This window comes from Achroia grisella, unplaced genomic scaffold (assembly GCF_030625045.1).
Source record: "Achroia grisella isolate CSIRO2021 unplaced genomic scaffold, CSIRO_AGI_Agris_v1 utg540, whole genome shotgun sequence".
NCBI classification, from domain to species: Eukaryota; Metazoa; Arthropoda; class Insecta; order Lepidoptera; family Pyralidae; genus Achroia; species Achroia grisella.
Window position 1 is genome coordinate 1,135,763 of NW_026712925.1, and position 16,467 is coordinate 1,152,229.

At 31.8% G+C, this 16,467-nt stretch overlaps 1 protein-coding gene across 1 annotated transcript in view; it reads right to left on the reverse strand.

Moving 5' to 3' along the window:
• The window catches only part of LOC131847596 (cell adhesion molecule Dscam2-like), a 107,460-nt gene that overhangs the window by 21,475 nt on the left and 69,518 nt on the right, over positions 1-16,467 (reverse strand). Inside the window, exons 9-17 of the mRNA XM_059197195.1 lie at positions 6,754-6,831; positions 5,508-5,652; positions 4,814-4,989; positions 4,249-4,339; positions 3,572-3,722; positions 2,880-3,044; positions 1,566-1,701; positions 1,037-1,156; positions 441-605 (exon numbers count right to left, since the gene is read on the reverse strand). Of these exons, the coding sequence (XP_059053178.1) occupies positions 441-605; positions 1,037-1,156; positions 1,566-1,701; positions 2,880-3,044; positions 3,572-3,722; positions 4,249-4,339; positions 4,814-4,989; positions 5,508-5,652; positions 6,754-6,831 (1,227 nt within the window). The remainder of the gene's footprint in view (positions 1-440; positions 606-1,036; positions 1,157-1,565; positions 1,702-2,879; positions 3,045-3,571; positions 3,723-4,248; positions 4,340-4,813; positions 4,990-5,507; positions 5,653-6,753; positions 6,832-16,467) is intronic.

Sequence of the window (16,467 nt, forward strand, 5' to 3'; positions counted from 1 at the left end):
TCTGCTTTATGCGTGTTTGTCAACTCTTTCTAAAAAGACGATGAATTCGGATTTTTACCAGCTGCTGTAATTTCACAATCTTACTACACGCCAGAAATTATAATAACATCCTGACCATCGGAATGAATTGCGATACTCCACCGGGTAATGCCATTTTTTTGCCTTGCACAACCACATTGTCGAATCACCTTCCAGTAATGGTACTTCCGCAGTGCTACGATATTACTAGATATACCGGTGGCGGTACTTATTTACCTTCAAGAGAGCTTCAAGCATCATTTCTATTTCTATGTAAAAAAAAATGCCTACATGTCCTGTAATATTACTATACTAAATAAGTTGCTTCGCCGCTGAAATTGGTGAGACCGTGGCACCCATCCAGACTGTACAAAGTCTAGCTCGGTAAATATTAGTTTGGACATAATTGTATTTATACATACCATTTACATGTATATTTAAAGTTCTAGTGAGCGCAGGTGGCACGCCATTATCGGCACGGCAGCGATATTTTCCGGAATGCTCCGCGCGGGCTGTCTCCAATCTTAACGACCCATTAGTTAGTACCACTGGGTCTGATACACCACCCAGAGTAGTTTCCGTGCTTCCTATGAAATTAGTAATATTTATGTAAAGTAATGTTATTGTCAAGCCGTCTAGTTCTATAGACAGTGCTCGTGAACAAAATTTATGGCAAGTAATTTTGTAAGCGAATAATACTTAGGTAATATTTGACTTAGAATAGTTATCTAGTAAAATGTGTCTGATTTATTGGAAGGATTAGAAGATGATGAATTACATTACAAAAGAATAGATATCGAATAAATCTTTTAGATATAATAAGCTACTTTCTCAGTCGACCTTTTTAAAATAATCTCAATTGATATTTCTTCATTCACAACAATAAAGTATTGATGATGACATCAAGAAATGAATGCTATGACTAGAAATTCTAATTTTAATTTAATTAATAGTGACAGATGTAGTAACTATTTTAATATCCACAATGATATTAAATAAATGACGGTACAATAATCACCGGAAAATTTTGTCCAATAAATTGCAGGCGGCGGGTGTCCCCTCGCTTCACAGCTCACTGTGAGTGAACCGTTCAATAAAACAGCAGCGTCTGAGGGCTCGATTTGCCAATATGGTGGTACTATAAACAAAATCAATCAATAAGAAATTGATTTATAATACACCTATTAGTATAGAAGTTTTGATGTTCGATGAATATGTATGTTACAGTGCAAGCTTATCTTAAGTGATGTTTAAGTCGTTTTTATTTTATTTTCTAGTTTCCATGATATTATTTTCTAACAAAACTTAGTTTGTCCGTAGAGGACAGATTTAAAATTAAATGTTATCGAATCGGAAATATATACTGAACTGGACGGTAGGGTAAAAATTATAATATAAAAAAAATTACGTTAATAAACGGCTAAAAAGTCCTATATGAATAAATGATTTTTCAATTTGAATTTGTGAAATTATCCATCTAAAATTATAAAACGTGACTAACGTAATTTTATTAGCAGTACAGTGCTCGATTGTTACTCTCGTCATACCTTTTATAGCTAACTCGGTAGATGTGTTAGCTTTACCAGCAGTGTTGGTGACAACGCAGCTGTAGATTCCGCTGTGAGCGGCAGTCAAGCTCTTAAATATTAGCATGCTATAGAACTCAGCGCCGCGCTCCTCTACCTGCGACATTATTGCAATGAGTAATTGTACATTCACTATATACGAATCTCTAATGTTTTGTAATATAGTTTCTATGATAACATAACGAGATATTATATAAGTCTATAGACATGGATATTTCAATCAACATCTCTAATGAAGCGGAGTGGAAACTTAACTAGACCTACATAGCGTTCTTCCACAAACTTGTATGTTTCTCACTGCAACAAATACCCATAAAATAACGGTTTGACCTGCAATATATTAGGTAGCTATTGCTAAAGAATAATGCGCACACTAGGTCCAGGCAGATGAAGACGTTCGGATGGCAGGAAAATGGAGACAGGCTCTTGTGAAATATAATAAAACGCAACTCTGTATTAATTAATATATTTCAAGAAATATTCTATAACGTGTGTTGGCATAAATAATTATTTAATATAGAAAAGCGGAGAACAACATGTTTGGTTTTATGATATTTTATTAATCATAACAAAAGACGGCGTGCATATTCTTTTTTGTTATTTTTTCATTCATGTTGGCTTTATTGGCTGCCAGTTATATGTATATTTTAGGACTCCTGCGGGAATATTTATTATTTAACCAATAAGTGACCGATAAAATATAAGTATCTGAAGCCTATCAGTCAAGTAAACCATTAGTATGAGAAAGATAAATTAATATTTAAACGACCTAACCAAACTCAATATATATTACGTAACACTTATACAGTATTTGTTGCTGACGTACTGGCAGCTAGTTTTATACTTTCAAACTTATATATAATATTTTATTTAAAAGAACTTTTATGAATATTTTTACATAGAAAACATTTTTCAATACGTTGTTGGGTCATAACGGTCGATCAAGTATTTATATTTCTATTTTAAGTACTTATCTCTATGTATTAAGAAATAAAGATGTTGTTACGAAATTTTCTATATATAGATTATTTCGTAATAACATCTATATTTTCTATATTATAGATACTATAAATACACATCAAAACCTTGTGTTTATATTATTTATAAGGACCAGAGAATACCCCACGTTTAATTTGAAAAGCTAAAAGAGAAAATATAGTAATACCTAAATATATATTTATGTTATTATTGGAGATACATATAGAATGATATATTATGTGTATTAAATCATAATACACAAGTTATAACAAAAATAATTTACCAATATTTTCTTACCTGTAAAATGCTAGAAATGGGCATTTGATCCTTAAGCCAAGAGAAATAAACGGGCATGTCCCCGGATGTCACACTACAAGTTAATTGCGCACGATCCCCAGACCTCAGTCCTGGAGGAAACACCACCGGGGAGAGTACTGGAGGCGACACTACTGTTACTTGCACCTGATAAGAGGTATTAATCATTGTTTTTGTAGGTATCAATACTGTATTGCATTACATCTACATTTAAATTACTGTTTGTTTGTTTGAAGGAAGGGGAGGCTCTCCATTCAAATACATACATATACTTTCTTTTATTATTGCTTCTATTTTATTAGATAATAATAATATTGTTACTAACATTAAATGAACTAATAATATACACTACTGTTTCTTAAATAATTTATTTTAGACATATTATTATTCCGAAAACCTTTAAAAACTCCGCGCACATTATGTTGCTGTTAATAATAGTCTAGTGTAGATTGGCCTTGCTAACTGCATGCAACTCTCGCATTTGTATTCCATATAGAATCAAATCAAAATCAGGAACACTACATGAAATTATTAGCTATTATAAAAATAGGACGGTTATAATTTTACTTCATTATATACAAACCGGAATACAAGTACAAACGACATTTTATTGCTAAATAGATAGCTAATTATGTTCAAATAATTTATTAATTTGCTAAAAAAAAGTCTATTACCTCTCTCTTTGCCAACTCTCCACCAGGTGTCAGCACTGAACAAGTCCAACTTCCCTTGTCTCGATTGCGGTCCACATTAGCTATAGTTAGCTGTCCGTCAATTTGTTGATATCGAGGATCGGCTCCCACACCACCTTCCCATTTTACAGATCTGTGTTTTGTAATAAAAGGATATCATTATTAGAGAAGTTACATTTTTAAGCTAATGAAGAACATGATGTGAATACATATAAACAACTGATATGAATACATATATAAAGTTTTATTTGTAAATACAGACTTAACATATATAGAAAATACCCAGACCGATACAATCATACTCGAGGAATTGAAGTCGCGACCATCGGATGTAAAGTGGTGTGCTAAACCACTAGACTACCGAGATGGTCATTAAACTATAGATTTAGTAATAAAATATAAAAGAATTACTTTTATAAGAATAAAAAATTAATAAATAAATCATTCTTTAATATACCCATATATACCGAGTTATACTAAATGGAAAAACCTTATCTTTAATTTATGAAAAAGAAGTTACATTACACTAAATGTTATTTGAATTAGTTAATCTGAAAATAAAATATATAATATATATATAAGCCTAGAAGGCGTATTCATTATAACACCTAACGACAAGAAAATAAATAGAAGTAGAGTGTTATTACGAGAATATTTACTTTATTGGAAAACCATAGTAAGGACACCAGATTGTTACTTCCGACCCGGCGACAGCTTTCACGGTATTCATGGCGCGAATATATGGGGAACCTGCGAAATTAAATATTCTTTCAATGCTTTCTGGCAATGCCTAGTGACAGTAAATACCTCAACAAAAATAATTTATATGTATTTCTTATATATCTAAGGTAAAAAAGTGGGTTCAGTCAGTAAAAAATATAAATGTACCTTTACATAACTTTTTAGCTAAATGTCAAATAATACCAATAGACGTTTGAAATAATGCATTATTATTGGATACAATATTGGAACATTCTGAATAGCAATCTACTCTATCATAGCCACTACAAGATTTTGTATAGATGAATATACATTTTGTTTTATAAAGGAAAGAGAGAGAGAGCAGACATTATTACGAGAATCGATTAGAAAAATATTTCACTGTTTGGTACCTTATTCTAGGCATTAATTACTATTATGTTAATTTATATACAAAAAGATAAAGTTATGAGTACGCGGGCGAAGCCGAGACGCGTTGTTAATATAAAAAATATATAAACGTACCATAAACATTGAGTCGCGCTGCATGAGCAACACTGCCATGGGAGTTGGTTGCTCTGCACTCATACCGACCCCCATGCTCAACACGAGCGCCGCTCAATGATAGTGTTGATAAGACGTAGTTACTGCTCGAGCCTATACCCGTCGGTCCATTCTCACGGCCTTCAGTGATGATAGTTCTACAAGAAAAATAAGGCCTCAATTCATACACAATTCTTCTTTGTGTCTCTCACTTAACTCTTGGATGAATATTTTAGTGGATTCCTGGACGTTTTGAAAATACAATTGAACCCGATTGAACCTCGGGTCGTCTTAGTCGTAGTTAATGTATAATTAAAAATAATTAAATAACCCTTAAACATCTCACAGCATCACAGCAACATTCAAAACGAAACTAACCTGGACTTGTGCTAAAATTACTATACAATTCTTGGACATACTTAAAGACATTTTTGTTTACAAATACATATATAATATACAGAAAGAAATATAAATAATTATATTATTTTAAAAAATCAGCACACATACAATAATACAGTAAAATGATGAATATTAAACATTGTAACAAATCGTTAACAAAAAGTGAAAATAAAACAGTAATGACTAGAACTTATAATAATATGATGTTGTCAAGCGGGGATTGCTCGATTGGTTAATATGGATAATTTCAATGTTTATAACAAAGACAACTATTTACCCATGATGCGTGGGAATTGGAAATCCATCCAATGACCACCTAAATCTAGGGGGTGGTTCTCCCATGGCCGAGCATTTCAGGGCAACCTGCGCGCCCGGCTGTACTGCTTGTTCTATGAAAGTATATACCAACTCCGGCCTCGAATCTAAACAATTAATACTTCATATTAATACATTCTATTATAGATTACTAAAATGTTGCATGCCAAATTAATAGAGAAATATGTGGACTACTTTATTAATACTGACATTCTGTTCATACATACCATTATACAGGCAAACAATCTACATATATATAAACACATAAATTTCTAAGAATAGATGATCGTTACGCTTTCATTCACATAAACGGATTCCAATAAAATTTGGTGTACACATAAATCTCTTTGGATGTAGGTTATATTAATCATATCTTTACGAAGAATACTGTTTAAAAAGGAAAGTCTTTTACGGGATTCATGCAGGCTGAGCTGCAGTATTTAGCATTGTCAACTGTCGATGTCATGGTGAACACAATTTAATAAGCAACAGATATATAAAATCATACAAATCTTATAGGGACGACGAGATCTAAAGTCACGGTCTTTGAGTTCTATATCGGGAATGGATAATAAAGCATTAAAAGGCCGAATAAAAAATGGGTAGGTAACATAAATATAGATATATATACATTTAGAGCATCAAAATAAAATGGTAATTTATATTTCTGACTGAATCTACGTCGAAAGAACACCGATATAATCCGAGAGAGTCGCCACGATGGATTCAAAATATATTAAGCGAAATGTGGGCATGTCAAGTGTTCTTTTTACCACAATGTTCATTAGTACATTTCAAGAGCATTATGACCCAGTGTGGTCCGGACGTGTCCAGATCTTGAAGGTTGTACGTTAGAATCGCGTCAACACATCATATGTATTCCTTATGTCCTACACGTTAATAGGCGGCCAAAACGTCCTAAATGAATAAATTGTTTTTTATTTGATTTACATGCTTCTTATAACGTGCACACAGACAGTGGAAGGTGCTATAGATGTCGTGGTTAACTAGAATTATATTTAGTATTGCATTCACCATCACGCCTACAGATGACAATGCCTCTCACTACCCCATCTGGGATAAAAGTCGTAATGATATGTTTATATATGTATAAATATTACATTATAGTTTAAGAAATTCTTACGAATAAATATATTTATTCGTAAGAATTTCTTAAACTATATATATCTACCCTATATAAATCTTACCTGAAGAGCGCTTTTTTAAGCGTTTTCTTTTGAAAGAGCGCTGAGTACTCGTTTTCTTGCTTAATGAGCACCACATACCTGGAAATAAATATGAAATGAATAATTTCAAAGGGAGACTGACTATGTATAGTTTCCTATATGCGTCTGTCTCGCCTATTTTATCAACTTAACACTAACTTACACAGCTGTCTTGCATTACTGAAGAGACTACGCAAGGTAATGTAATTTACGTTAGAATAGAAGGTATTGTGCCGCTGAGCAATATGCGCCGTTATTAAATATATAATTGAATTCATAATCGAAAAACATATTTGATTTTTGGACTAGCAAATAAGATGATAGCGCATATGGTTGATAGTGATAATTGTCATTGTCTGTCTAAATTCTACTACAATTTGTTCTATGTACTTGTCATTGTTTATTAGGTATTTATTTATGTATGGTATACATATATGAATCTATTTATTATATTAGTATGTGTATTGTTTTGACAACCATGTCAACCATTGTTAAGTGCCCTATATTAATTTTTGAAGTATGTGCATTAAAGTTATGTAAATAAGTACATTGTCGCTACTATATCATTAAATTCTCCTTACACTGAAATTTCACTGCTATAGCTTTTTTTTCAGAGCTGAATACTTTACTTTACTTAACCGAAAAAATAAGTGGGACAAATGTATCTTCGCAGACGACTTTGTACAAAGTCTTCTTAGGTAGTGTCTATCAAAATCGAACTGTAGACCTCAATCTTGCTAATCGTGATAATGGACAGCAAGATTATAATGTAAATACATGAAAAGCACGTAATTCAAATAAGTAGTAAGTTTTTACGAGTAAGTATGCAATAAAATTGTGCTATGAGCTCCGTCAGCGTCCTGTGTAGGTACATATATACATAGTACGTGGAATTGAGGTTTCGTTGAAAAATTCACTCAGCTTTTCGTTTTACTATCCGCATTCGTTCGGAATTTATAACGCCGTAAATCGTAAAAGCGGGCAAAAAATTTACAGCCATGTACAATCCTGAATTGCCGAGATAAACCGAAGCTCCGATAGCTTTGGCTTATCTTTCACCATAAACAACCTCTATTTAGACATATGTTCAGTATTATAAGTTGTGGTGGTCGCGATATGCTACATAATTAGGTGTGGACTCTGATTTGTACATCCGTCGATTACTTGGCAAAAGGCCTTTTCTATGAATTACTTTCTTTTGTAATTTAATTTAAGTAGACACTTTTATTTCCGTTTTTACCACTTTTTTAATCATATATCGCAGAGGGATAATTCCTAAGAATATGCCAAGCCCCGGTCTAAAAATTCATAAAGTAAGTAAGCACGATTGCAATCTACTATTTTTATTATTTTTACTTCTTAAGCTCAAGCTACAATTTTTAGGAACCGAGAATAGAAATGCTAGCCGAATACGTAGTAGTAAAGCAGGAAAGCAGTATGATGTGATGCAGTCGGTCGTACCTGATATAAGGTGGCTCACATTTGTTATAAATTAATGTGAGAAAAGCCGAGCAGCTCGGCTAGTAAATATATGAAAATATAATAAAACATTAAAGTATATTTTATAGAATAGAAACACGACGTTATTGTTGAATTCGCTAAAGTTCGCTCAACATCCAAGATAATAGGATAAGTTTCTAAGTATTACATTAATCCTGAACATTGTATGTAAACGAGTTCCGTACTTAAAATATTTTCCGAAGAGGAAGTTCCTAGCAGCTGGCATATCTCAATACAAGTTACTACTATTCTAATTTTATACGAACCAAGTTTTGTAGTGGTTTGTATTATTATATTATTACTATAAAGTAAACGTGACAGAAATCTGTTATGTACGTTTCAATTTATTTTTTACATTACCATATTCATAAGTAAATGCCAGTGTCTATATAAAGATGTATTTAAATATATATATTTGTATAAGCTTTGGCCAACAAACATTGTTTTATTTTTTTATTACTCTAAAACGGTGAATAATTTTGAAAAATATGTCAAATTCGTAATACCGCTAGGTTTATTTATTGAAATAAAAAGTCAATATAACAAGATTTGACGTATGGAAAAAGCAAGCTAAGGCAAGTTTCCCTCACACCCCTCCGCCTCCACAAAAAGGGGGGACAACGAAATAAGCCAGGAACTATTCCAATTTGGAAAGTTTCCTTTCGGGCCGACCGCATTGGTTATCCCGAAATGGACTCGAAAAATTGATTTCCGATCTTCGACATCTAAGTTTAAAGTTTAATTAAACTTACTTACTATAAAGTTTAAAGGTGATTCGTGAATGATAAAATAAACATTTATGTGAATATAATTTTATTTTATTTGTTTCATGCAACGTGGCCTAAGTCCTGTATCCCAACTTACACCCAACGGTAATAAATTTTTTAAAGTTTAAATTTTTTAACTTATTTAAGTTCTAATCTAACCGATATTCGGAAAAAAAATATATATCTATAATAAATATATATATATCCCTGATGAATATATATATATATATATATATATTCATCAGGGAATCCATATATTTAACCATATAAAAATCCAGGATACGCTCGCCTGTAGTACCGTGGTACTACATCGTTATGTATTACAATCAAATATACCCAGCGAAATATTGTGCTCACTATGACGTCGATAGTTGACAGTGCTTTTCTGACTAATTCATTCATAATAACAGCCGTGACAGTGTCTTTATTTTACCAAATTGTATCTTTCCAAAATTTATACGCAGAGAATAGAGTATCTATATTTTTATTTAGCTCACAAGCAAAGTGTTAAAGTTGTTTATGAAACGTAAATGAATTTTGGATTGTTTACTTATCAGGATGTTGTATATTATAAACTAAACTAAATTACATATACCTGCCTCAGTTTAACATCAAAAAGCAATGTATCTTCCAAGGCCATCCTGTACGTGCCATATAAGTTTGTGTAGCGTGAAATTGCTTTAGTATCTTAAAGCTAAACAACTTACTAATGCAAACAAGACTTAGAGATAGATTCTTAAAGTGTAGGCTCAGTATGCTAATAATATTATTAAATTTATTTCTATAATATTCATCAACAGTTAAATTATTAAACAATGTACCTGCTATTAAAAAAAATACGTCTTCTTTTTTAGCATGTGGCTGGTTAGTTAAGTATGAGTCTACATGTAACTATCTATGGTAATATCATTTACATGCGGTATTGAAATGTACAAGTATAAGATTTAAATTAGCAATATACCCGTAGATATACATAAAAATGTCGCAACCTTAATACAACAATCAATTAACTAAAAAATATTTTGGTAAATCGACTCTAAAGTTTTAATTTTAAAGTCAAGTTAAAGTTAAATTATATTGTCTCTACCTAACCTATTACAGAGAGTAAATTATTTTTTAAAGTCGTTATCGGTTGAAGGTGAGACAACTCTAATGCTGTTGGGCGCAGCTCGCCTTTACAGCTTCACCGGACGATAGGGGGCGAGTGCAGATGGCACTCCAAATCCGCGAAGGACTTATGGAGCGGCGGAAGGCCAACTCCCGCCTGTCGTACACAACTTTAGTCTGAGGGCACCACTAGGGGTTCGAACCTCAGGCCGTCGTAATATGGGTCTCCGTTTGAATTGGACGGGGGATCGATCGGAGGGGATCATGTACCCATAGAGGCGACGGCGACTGTACACAACTAGTCCGTCAGATTGTTTGTCATTCCGGTTACTGAAAAAGAACGCGATAGCATATCAGCAATATCCAATGCAGTATCTAGATATTGCTCTGATACATAGATATTGCGACTATATACGATGTATATCGCCTAAGACTACACCTAACGCTGTAGGTAGTTGACCCCGTACATTCAGACAGCTGGCCACTATAAATAAGCTGAATACTTCATGCCTTTGTAGGTTCAAACTCCGACTAACATTAGCATGTCAAACAGGCTGCACATAAAAAATTCGAGAGCTAGCCTCTCCGTTTGTAGGTCACCTAACGTGAGTGACTGAGCTATAGATGGAAACCAGGACAAATCTCTCAAATTCAACAGATCCCACATCGCATTTGTATTCGTATTGACCTGCCATATGCTATCCGTAGTTCTGACTGCGAATGTGAGATGATCCGGCACACATATGTCGTGTTACATTAGAATTACAAAGTAACAGATGAGTTTATTTGTTGTATTATCACGAAGGTTGAACAACTTTTCATGAAACGCAATTCTGTAATATATAGTGTACAATGTACTTCGTTCTTTTAAGTATATACTTAAAAATGAGGCAGATAGCAAAAAATTGTACACCATCCATACTATCTAATAATACAAGGACAGATATAAGCTTATGTATATTTTATCTAAAAAAAAAACAATCATTTACTTGGGAGACAACTAGTAAAACTCAATATCCAAGAGAATTCAACTAGCTAAAGTTAAAAAGAGTCTTAAGCCCTGTATTGCGGGTTCAAATCCGGTCATTTACGATCTATCTCATGATAATACATATTCAACTAGTAACAGTTCTACTAACTACAATGATAACACAGGAATATATTAAACACATCTGCATAATGTATGTAGGCACTAAGCAGTAATGAAATATTGTACACTATCAAAGCAACAAACATTTCTAATCTTATCTCTTGAGCTTGAATGATATTTAATCCAACAATATAGAACACCTACTAATTACTGAATTATTATTTAGAACTAGTGGTTTAATACACCGACATATAAAACACAACGATCATAAGTTCAAAAGTTTGAGTAATTATTACATTTTATTCTTCTAAATGATCGACGAAATTAATGAGACATTATATATAAAAAAAATATTATAAATTCCTGCACTAATTGAGCACCCGAGCGCAGTAGGGGGGGGGGGGGGGCTTGACACCTAGTTTTACCTAAATATAGGTATAGATGTATTTTAGAAAATAAAACATGATTTAGCTTACTATTGTCACCAGATAATACTTGCAAGTAAAATATATAGTCATTGACGAAACTAAATTTCAGAAGGAGATAACACTCCTAAGCTTTTACATTTGTATATTCACGCACTAGACTTTAATTAGAAATCTGCTCCATTTGTAATGTTTGTCTAGACCGACACCGTTCTCATTACTCACTGTAAGATTGCTTCCATTTCAAGATTCCCTGATCACAATACAAACTCTGTATATCTATATATTTATATTATGTATCTATTGCCAACACCTACTAGGTATGTATATTATTACATAATACCAAATATTTTTCGTTGAAATAAAAATTAAGCAAGTCTCAAATTATAGCCAACAAACTAACCTGATGGTAAATGGTAACCATTGCAGAACGAAACAGCATCACGAATATATTTTTTTTATATGACAACAACTGACTCGTTGCTATAAGACTTAGAAATATAGACTTAGATATACCATACATCAGAGATACGGCTACTCATGCATTGCCATTCTAGAGAAATTAGATATAAGATAGCTTGAAATTATGGAGACAATTTATTGTAACTAATAAAAAGAAATGTACTAATAAAATTATTTTTTCCTGTAATTTCACTGCCTTATGGTTGGCGGCTGAAATAGGTGAAACCTACACATTTAACAGCTTCCTCGTTCTGGTAGCTGTTATCTGCGTAGATATTTCAGTTCTCATAATAAATTATCTCCATAATTTCAAGCTACATGTCAACCGACGGGTCTGTTTGCACCTACATAAACGAAGTTTATATAGGTCTACTTGTAAGCAGACCCGTGCACAGACATTTTAATTGCAAATCTGATTCCGTTTGAAAAGTTTAACCCGGCCAGTCGGTCGGCAGGGATACCAACCGTATGAGTATCTTTGTACAAATACGAGATTATTGGCCTTTGATACGAGGATATTTGCATCCTCATTCAGATTGCACGAGGTATTGAAGACGATCAAAATACTAATGTTGTACGAGGTTAGAGGGCAAAATTGAGCTAATATATGAGATTTTATTAAATTTATTATCTCTTCGTATAAGGCTAGGTAATAATAATATTCCTAGACATTTCACACAAACCCCTTCTAGTTCCAAGCTAAGCAGTAAGTGTTATGGGTACTAAACAACTGATATTAATACTTAGAAACATTTTATTAAACACATACGTACTTAAGATACATAGATAATAAACAGACCAATAAAATCAAACATACTCATATTGTATGCATGAGTATGCAATGATTGTAACGTGTGAGGAATCGAACCCGCCGATCGTCAAAATAAAAGTTGTGTTCTAAACCACTGGACCACTGAAGCAGTTAATATTAATAACTGGTTTTAGGTTGGCAACCCTGTGGGCCGGTCGGCTCTGCAATACCAACACATACGAATATCTCGACACGTTTGCTTGCCTCAATTTAGGAATGTCCACAAGGTAGCTATTTGCACGAATAATTGTGCAAAAGAAACCCTTTAAACATTTATTGTGTTAAGTTGATGATATTAGCTATAAACGATATTACATAACGTAATTATAAAGTCTCGCACTCGTTAGTTAAATATTGTAATTAAAAAGATAAAATTTTTGTAGTACAATCGAATTTCAATAGTGACAGTTTCAATATAGTATCAGCTGAAGAGTAATAATTTGATTAAAATTGGTTAAATACTACAGAAAATAGAATGATTTGAAAGAGTCATCCGGTCTAAATTCGATCACCTATATTACTTATAATTTTTGTATATCGGTATGTGTATTATATACAAAAGCTATAGATTTTACATACTTTTCTTGTATGTATATATACATATAACATAAACGAATTGGAAAATTGTTTATATTAAAAATTAACACTAAAACTGACTGAGACTACACATAATTGATTCTTTGATTATTATATTAATCTAAAGTTATAAATATAAGTATTATTATTATGAAACATATCATTCTAAAAAATATATCTAATATGCGATGGATTTAGATTATGCATCTACTCAAATTCAGACGGATGAAGTTGTGGTTAACAGTTAATTTATAATACCTTTGGGTTCCATTTAATGTTATAAATAATTAAACACACACACGTGTAAATTATAAAATGATTGATGTGAACATGAAATAGATTTTAGCTATTTTGCATTTATTTTAATGAATAATGTAACAATATTCTATGTGTTATATTTATAGTCCAGCTGAGTGACTTCGTAACCCGTAGAATAATAATAGTTTATAAATTGTTTGTTTTGAAATAAAACAAACACAACATTTTAAGGGAAGCTTACTACAAAATATTAATGAAAATCGCACCCAAATCGATTAAGTCTATTATGAGATTAGCGCGCACAACAGACACCGGTAAACAGACAAAAAATATAATAATCACTTTTTGAGTTTTGTGAGGTATGTATAGTCTCTAAGTAATAGTTTTGGCATATATACATTTTTGTTGTATGTACAGATATATATATATATATATATATATATATATATACTCGTCGCAAATATAGATAGGAATGCCTTAATTCATTTGGCACCAAAGCTTATCACTACTACACTTCGTTAATAGAATTATTTTTATCACGTTAACAACTAACAAGAAACTTAACGGCTGTTCTTTTTAAAATCTATCTGTTTACACTATTGATTTGATGTCTTTAACTAGTGTACAGTACAACTAGAAGTGGTGACAGTTATCACTGTTAATAATGTTACCATATTCACTTACAGTCACCAGTTACTAGTATTACTATCTACAGAGTAATTCCCACATATCATATGTACATATATGTACCAAAGTTCTGTAGATAGATAGAACGCACTGAAACTTAAGATTCAAACACAATCCCAAAGGAAATCTAGCAATGTCTTTGAACCAACGACGATTTAATCAAAAAGGGATGGTATAAGAAATAGATGCACAAATATGTTATATTATATGAACAAAGGGATCTGAACTATACAACATAATAAAAAAAACTTTTAACTAACATGTAGAGACAGATAAATAAATTAAACCTCAGGAATGACAGCACATGAGAGATTCTACAGGCATTATATTAGTACTTACATACAATTATTTTTATACTGCATGCATGTATTTATATTATATAATTATTATGTAATCATATATATTACATTACATTACTCTGTGTTCCTACATATTTCGTTGTAATTATTTTTATACCCTGACCATGAGAGCGCAATTTTAATCATTCCCCGCTTTCATATTAATTTGCCTGAATATAGATGACTACATGTAGCGATAAGGCCATTTTACCTCTGTCTTGCACTTAATATGTTTTTATCTATTTATACATATTAATTTATGCAATTGTATTTTCTATGAGCTAAATAATAGAGTTTTCATTTCATTTTGCATTCTATTCTAATATGCTCGTCGTGTTGCCATATATATATATATATATATATATATATATATAGGTGACCATTATTACATGCCATCAGGTGGGCTATTAGTATATTTTGCATAGCAATTTTATTAAAATAATAGTTATTTGGGATTAAAGAGTAAATACCGATATATTAATCGGTATGACTAATGCCATTCAAATATGTAATTAATAAGTAATATAAGTAATAAATTCACGAAATGTAACAAATATTGATAGTTTATTTATAGTTTATTTTGTATTAGGAATAGTGCAAATGTAGCGGTTAAAAGACTGTTAATTAGTTTCGTTTTTCTCAATAATAAAAATGAAAGTTCCGCAAAACCTACAAAACATCTGATTATAAAAGAGAAAAGATACATGAGAATATAACGAAAATGTCCATGCAGAAAGGTAACATGACCCCAAGGCTTATGTGATAAGAATAAACTAATAAGAATTTTCGCACCAATTTCTTTTGTGCCGACTAGCGGCTGGACCTTATTTTTCTCTCCGACTGAGTACGGAATTTATGAGAGACCCCAAAGCAATAAAATACCTTGCGAGAAAATGAAGGAGAGAATCGCAATATATTTGTTTCTTGGTGGCTAGAGCCTACAGTTTCAGACATCTGCGAGTATAAACCGGTTTATGATATAAATGCACATTTTATTAACTCTAACCATTAACTACGGTACAAGCAACTATAGTTAATTGCAACAATTTCTAATGAAACACCTCGGTTCTGGTATTGGTAAACTATACTCGTATATATGTAGAAAGTGTTTAAGTATAATACATGTAAGTGTTCATATATCGTAGGTATATTTTAGTATAAATTACTGGAAGATTTTTTCGAAATGATAATGATCTCCATTTAATAGACAGACATAAACATCGTATTTGCTTTATATTGGAGACGACATAGAAAACAGATGAAGATTATTTATAAAATTAACAGTAATTATTAAGTATGATTATATGATATATTGAGTACAATTGACCCTAAGTAATATGAATATCCAATACGACCACGTTTTAATTTTGGATACTATTGAATAAATAGTAATAGTGGTTCCGAAATACTTTCGTTAATTGTATTATTACAGCACAGTTTTAGCAATATAACTTTATGTAAGGCTAATACATTTTAAATAGGTTTTTTAGCCTATGCATCACAGACGAAAATAGGTCTTTTCTCTTTAAATACTATTTTAGAAAATTATGAAAATATAAACAAATCAAAAATATTTCTCAGGCTCAATAATGAATTGAATAACTTATAAAATCAAATTCCGAAAAAGATATTTAATATTAAATTATTAATTAAATCATTAAAGGCGATTTTCCAG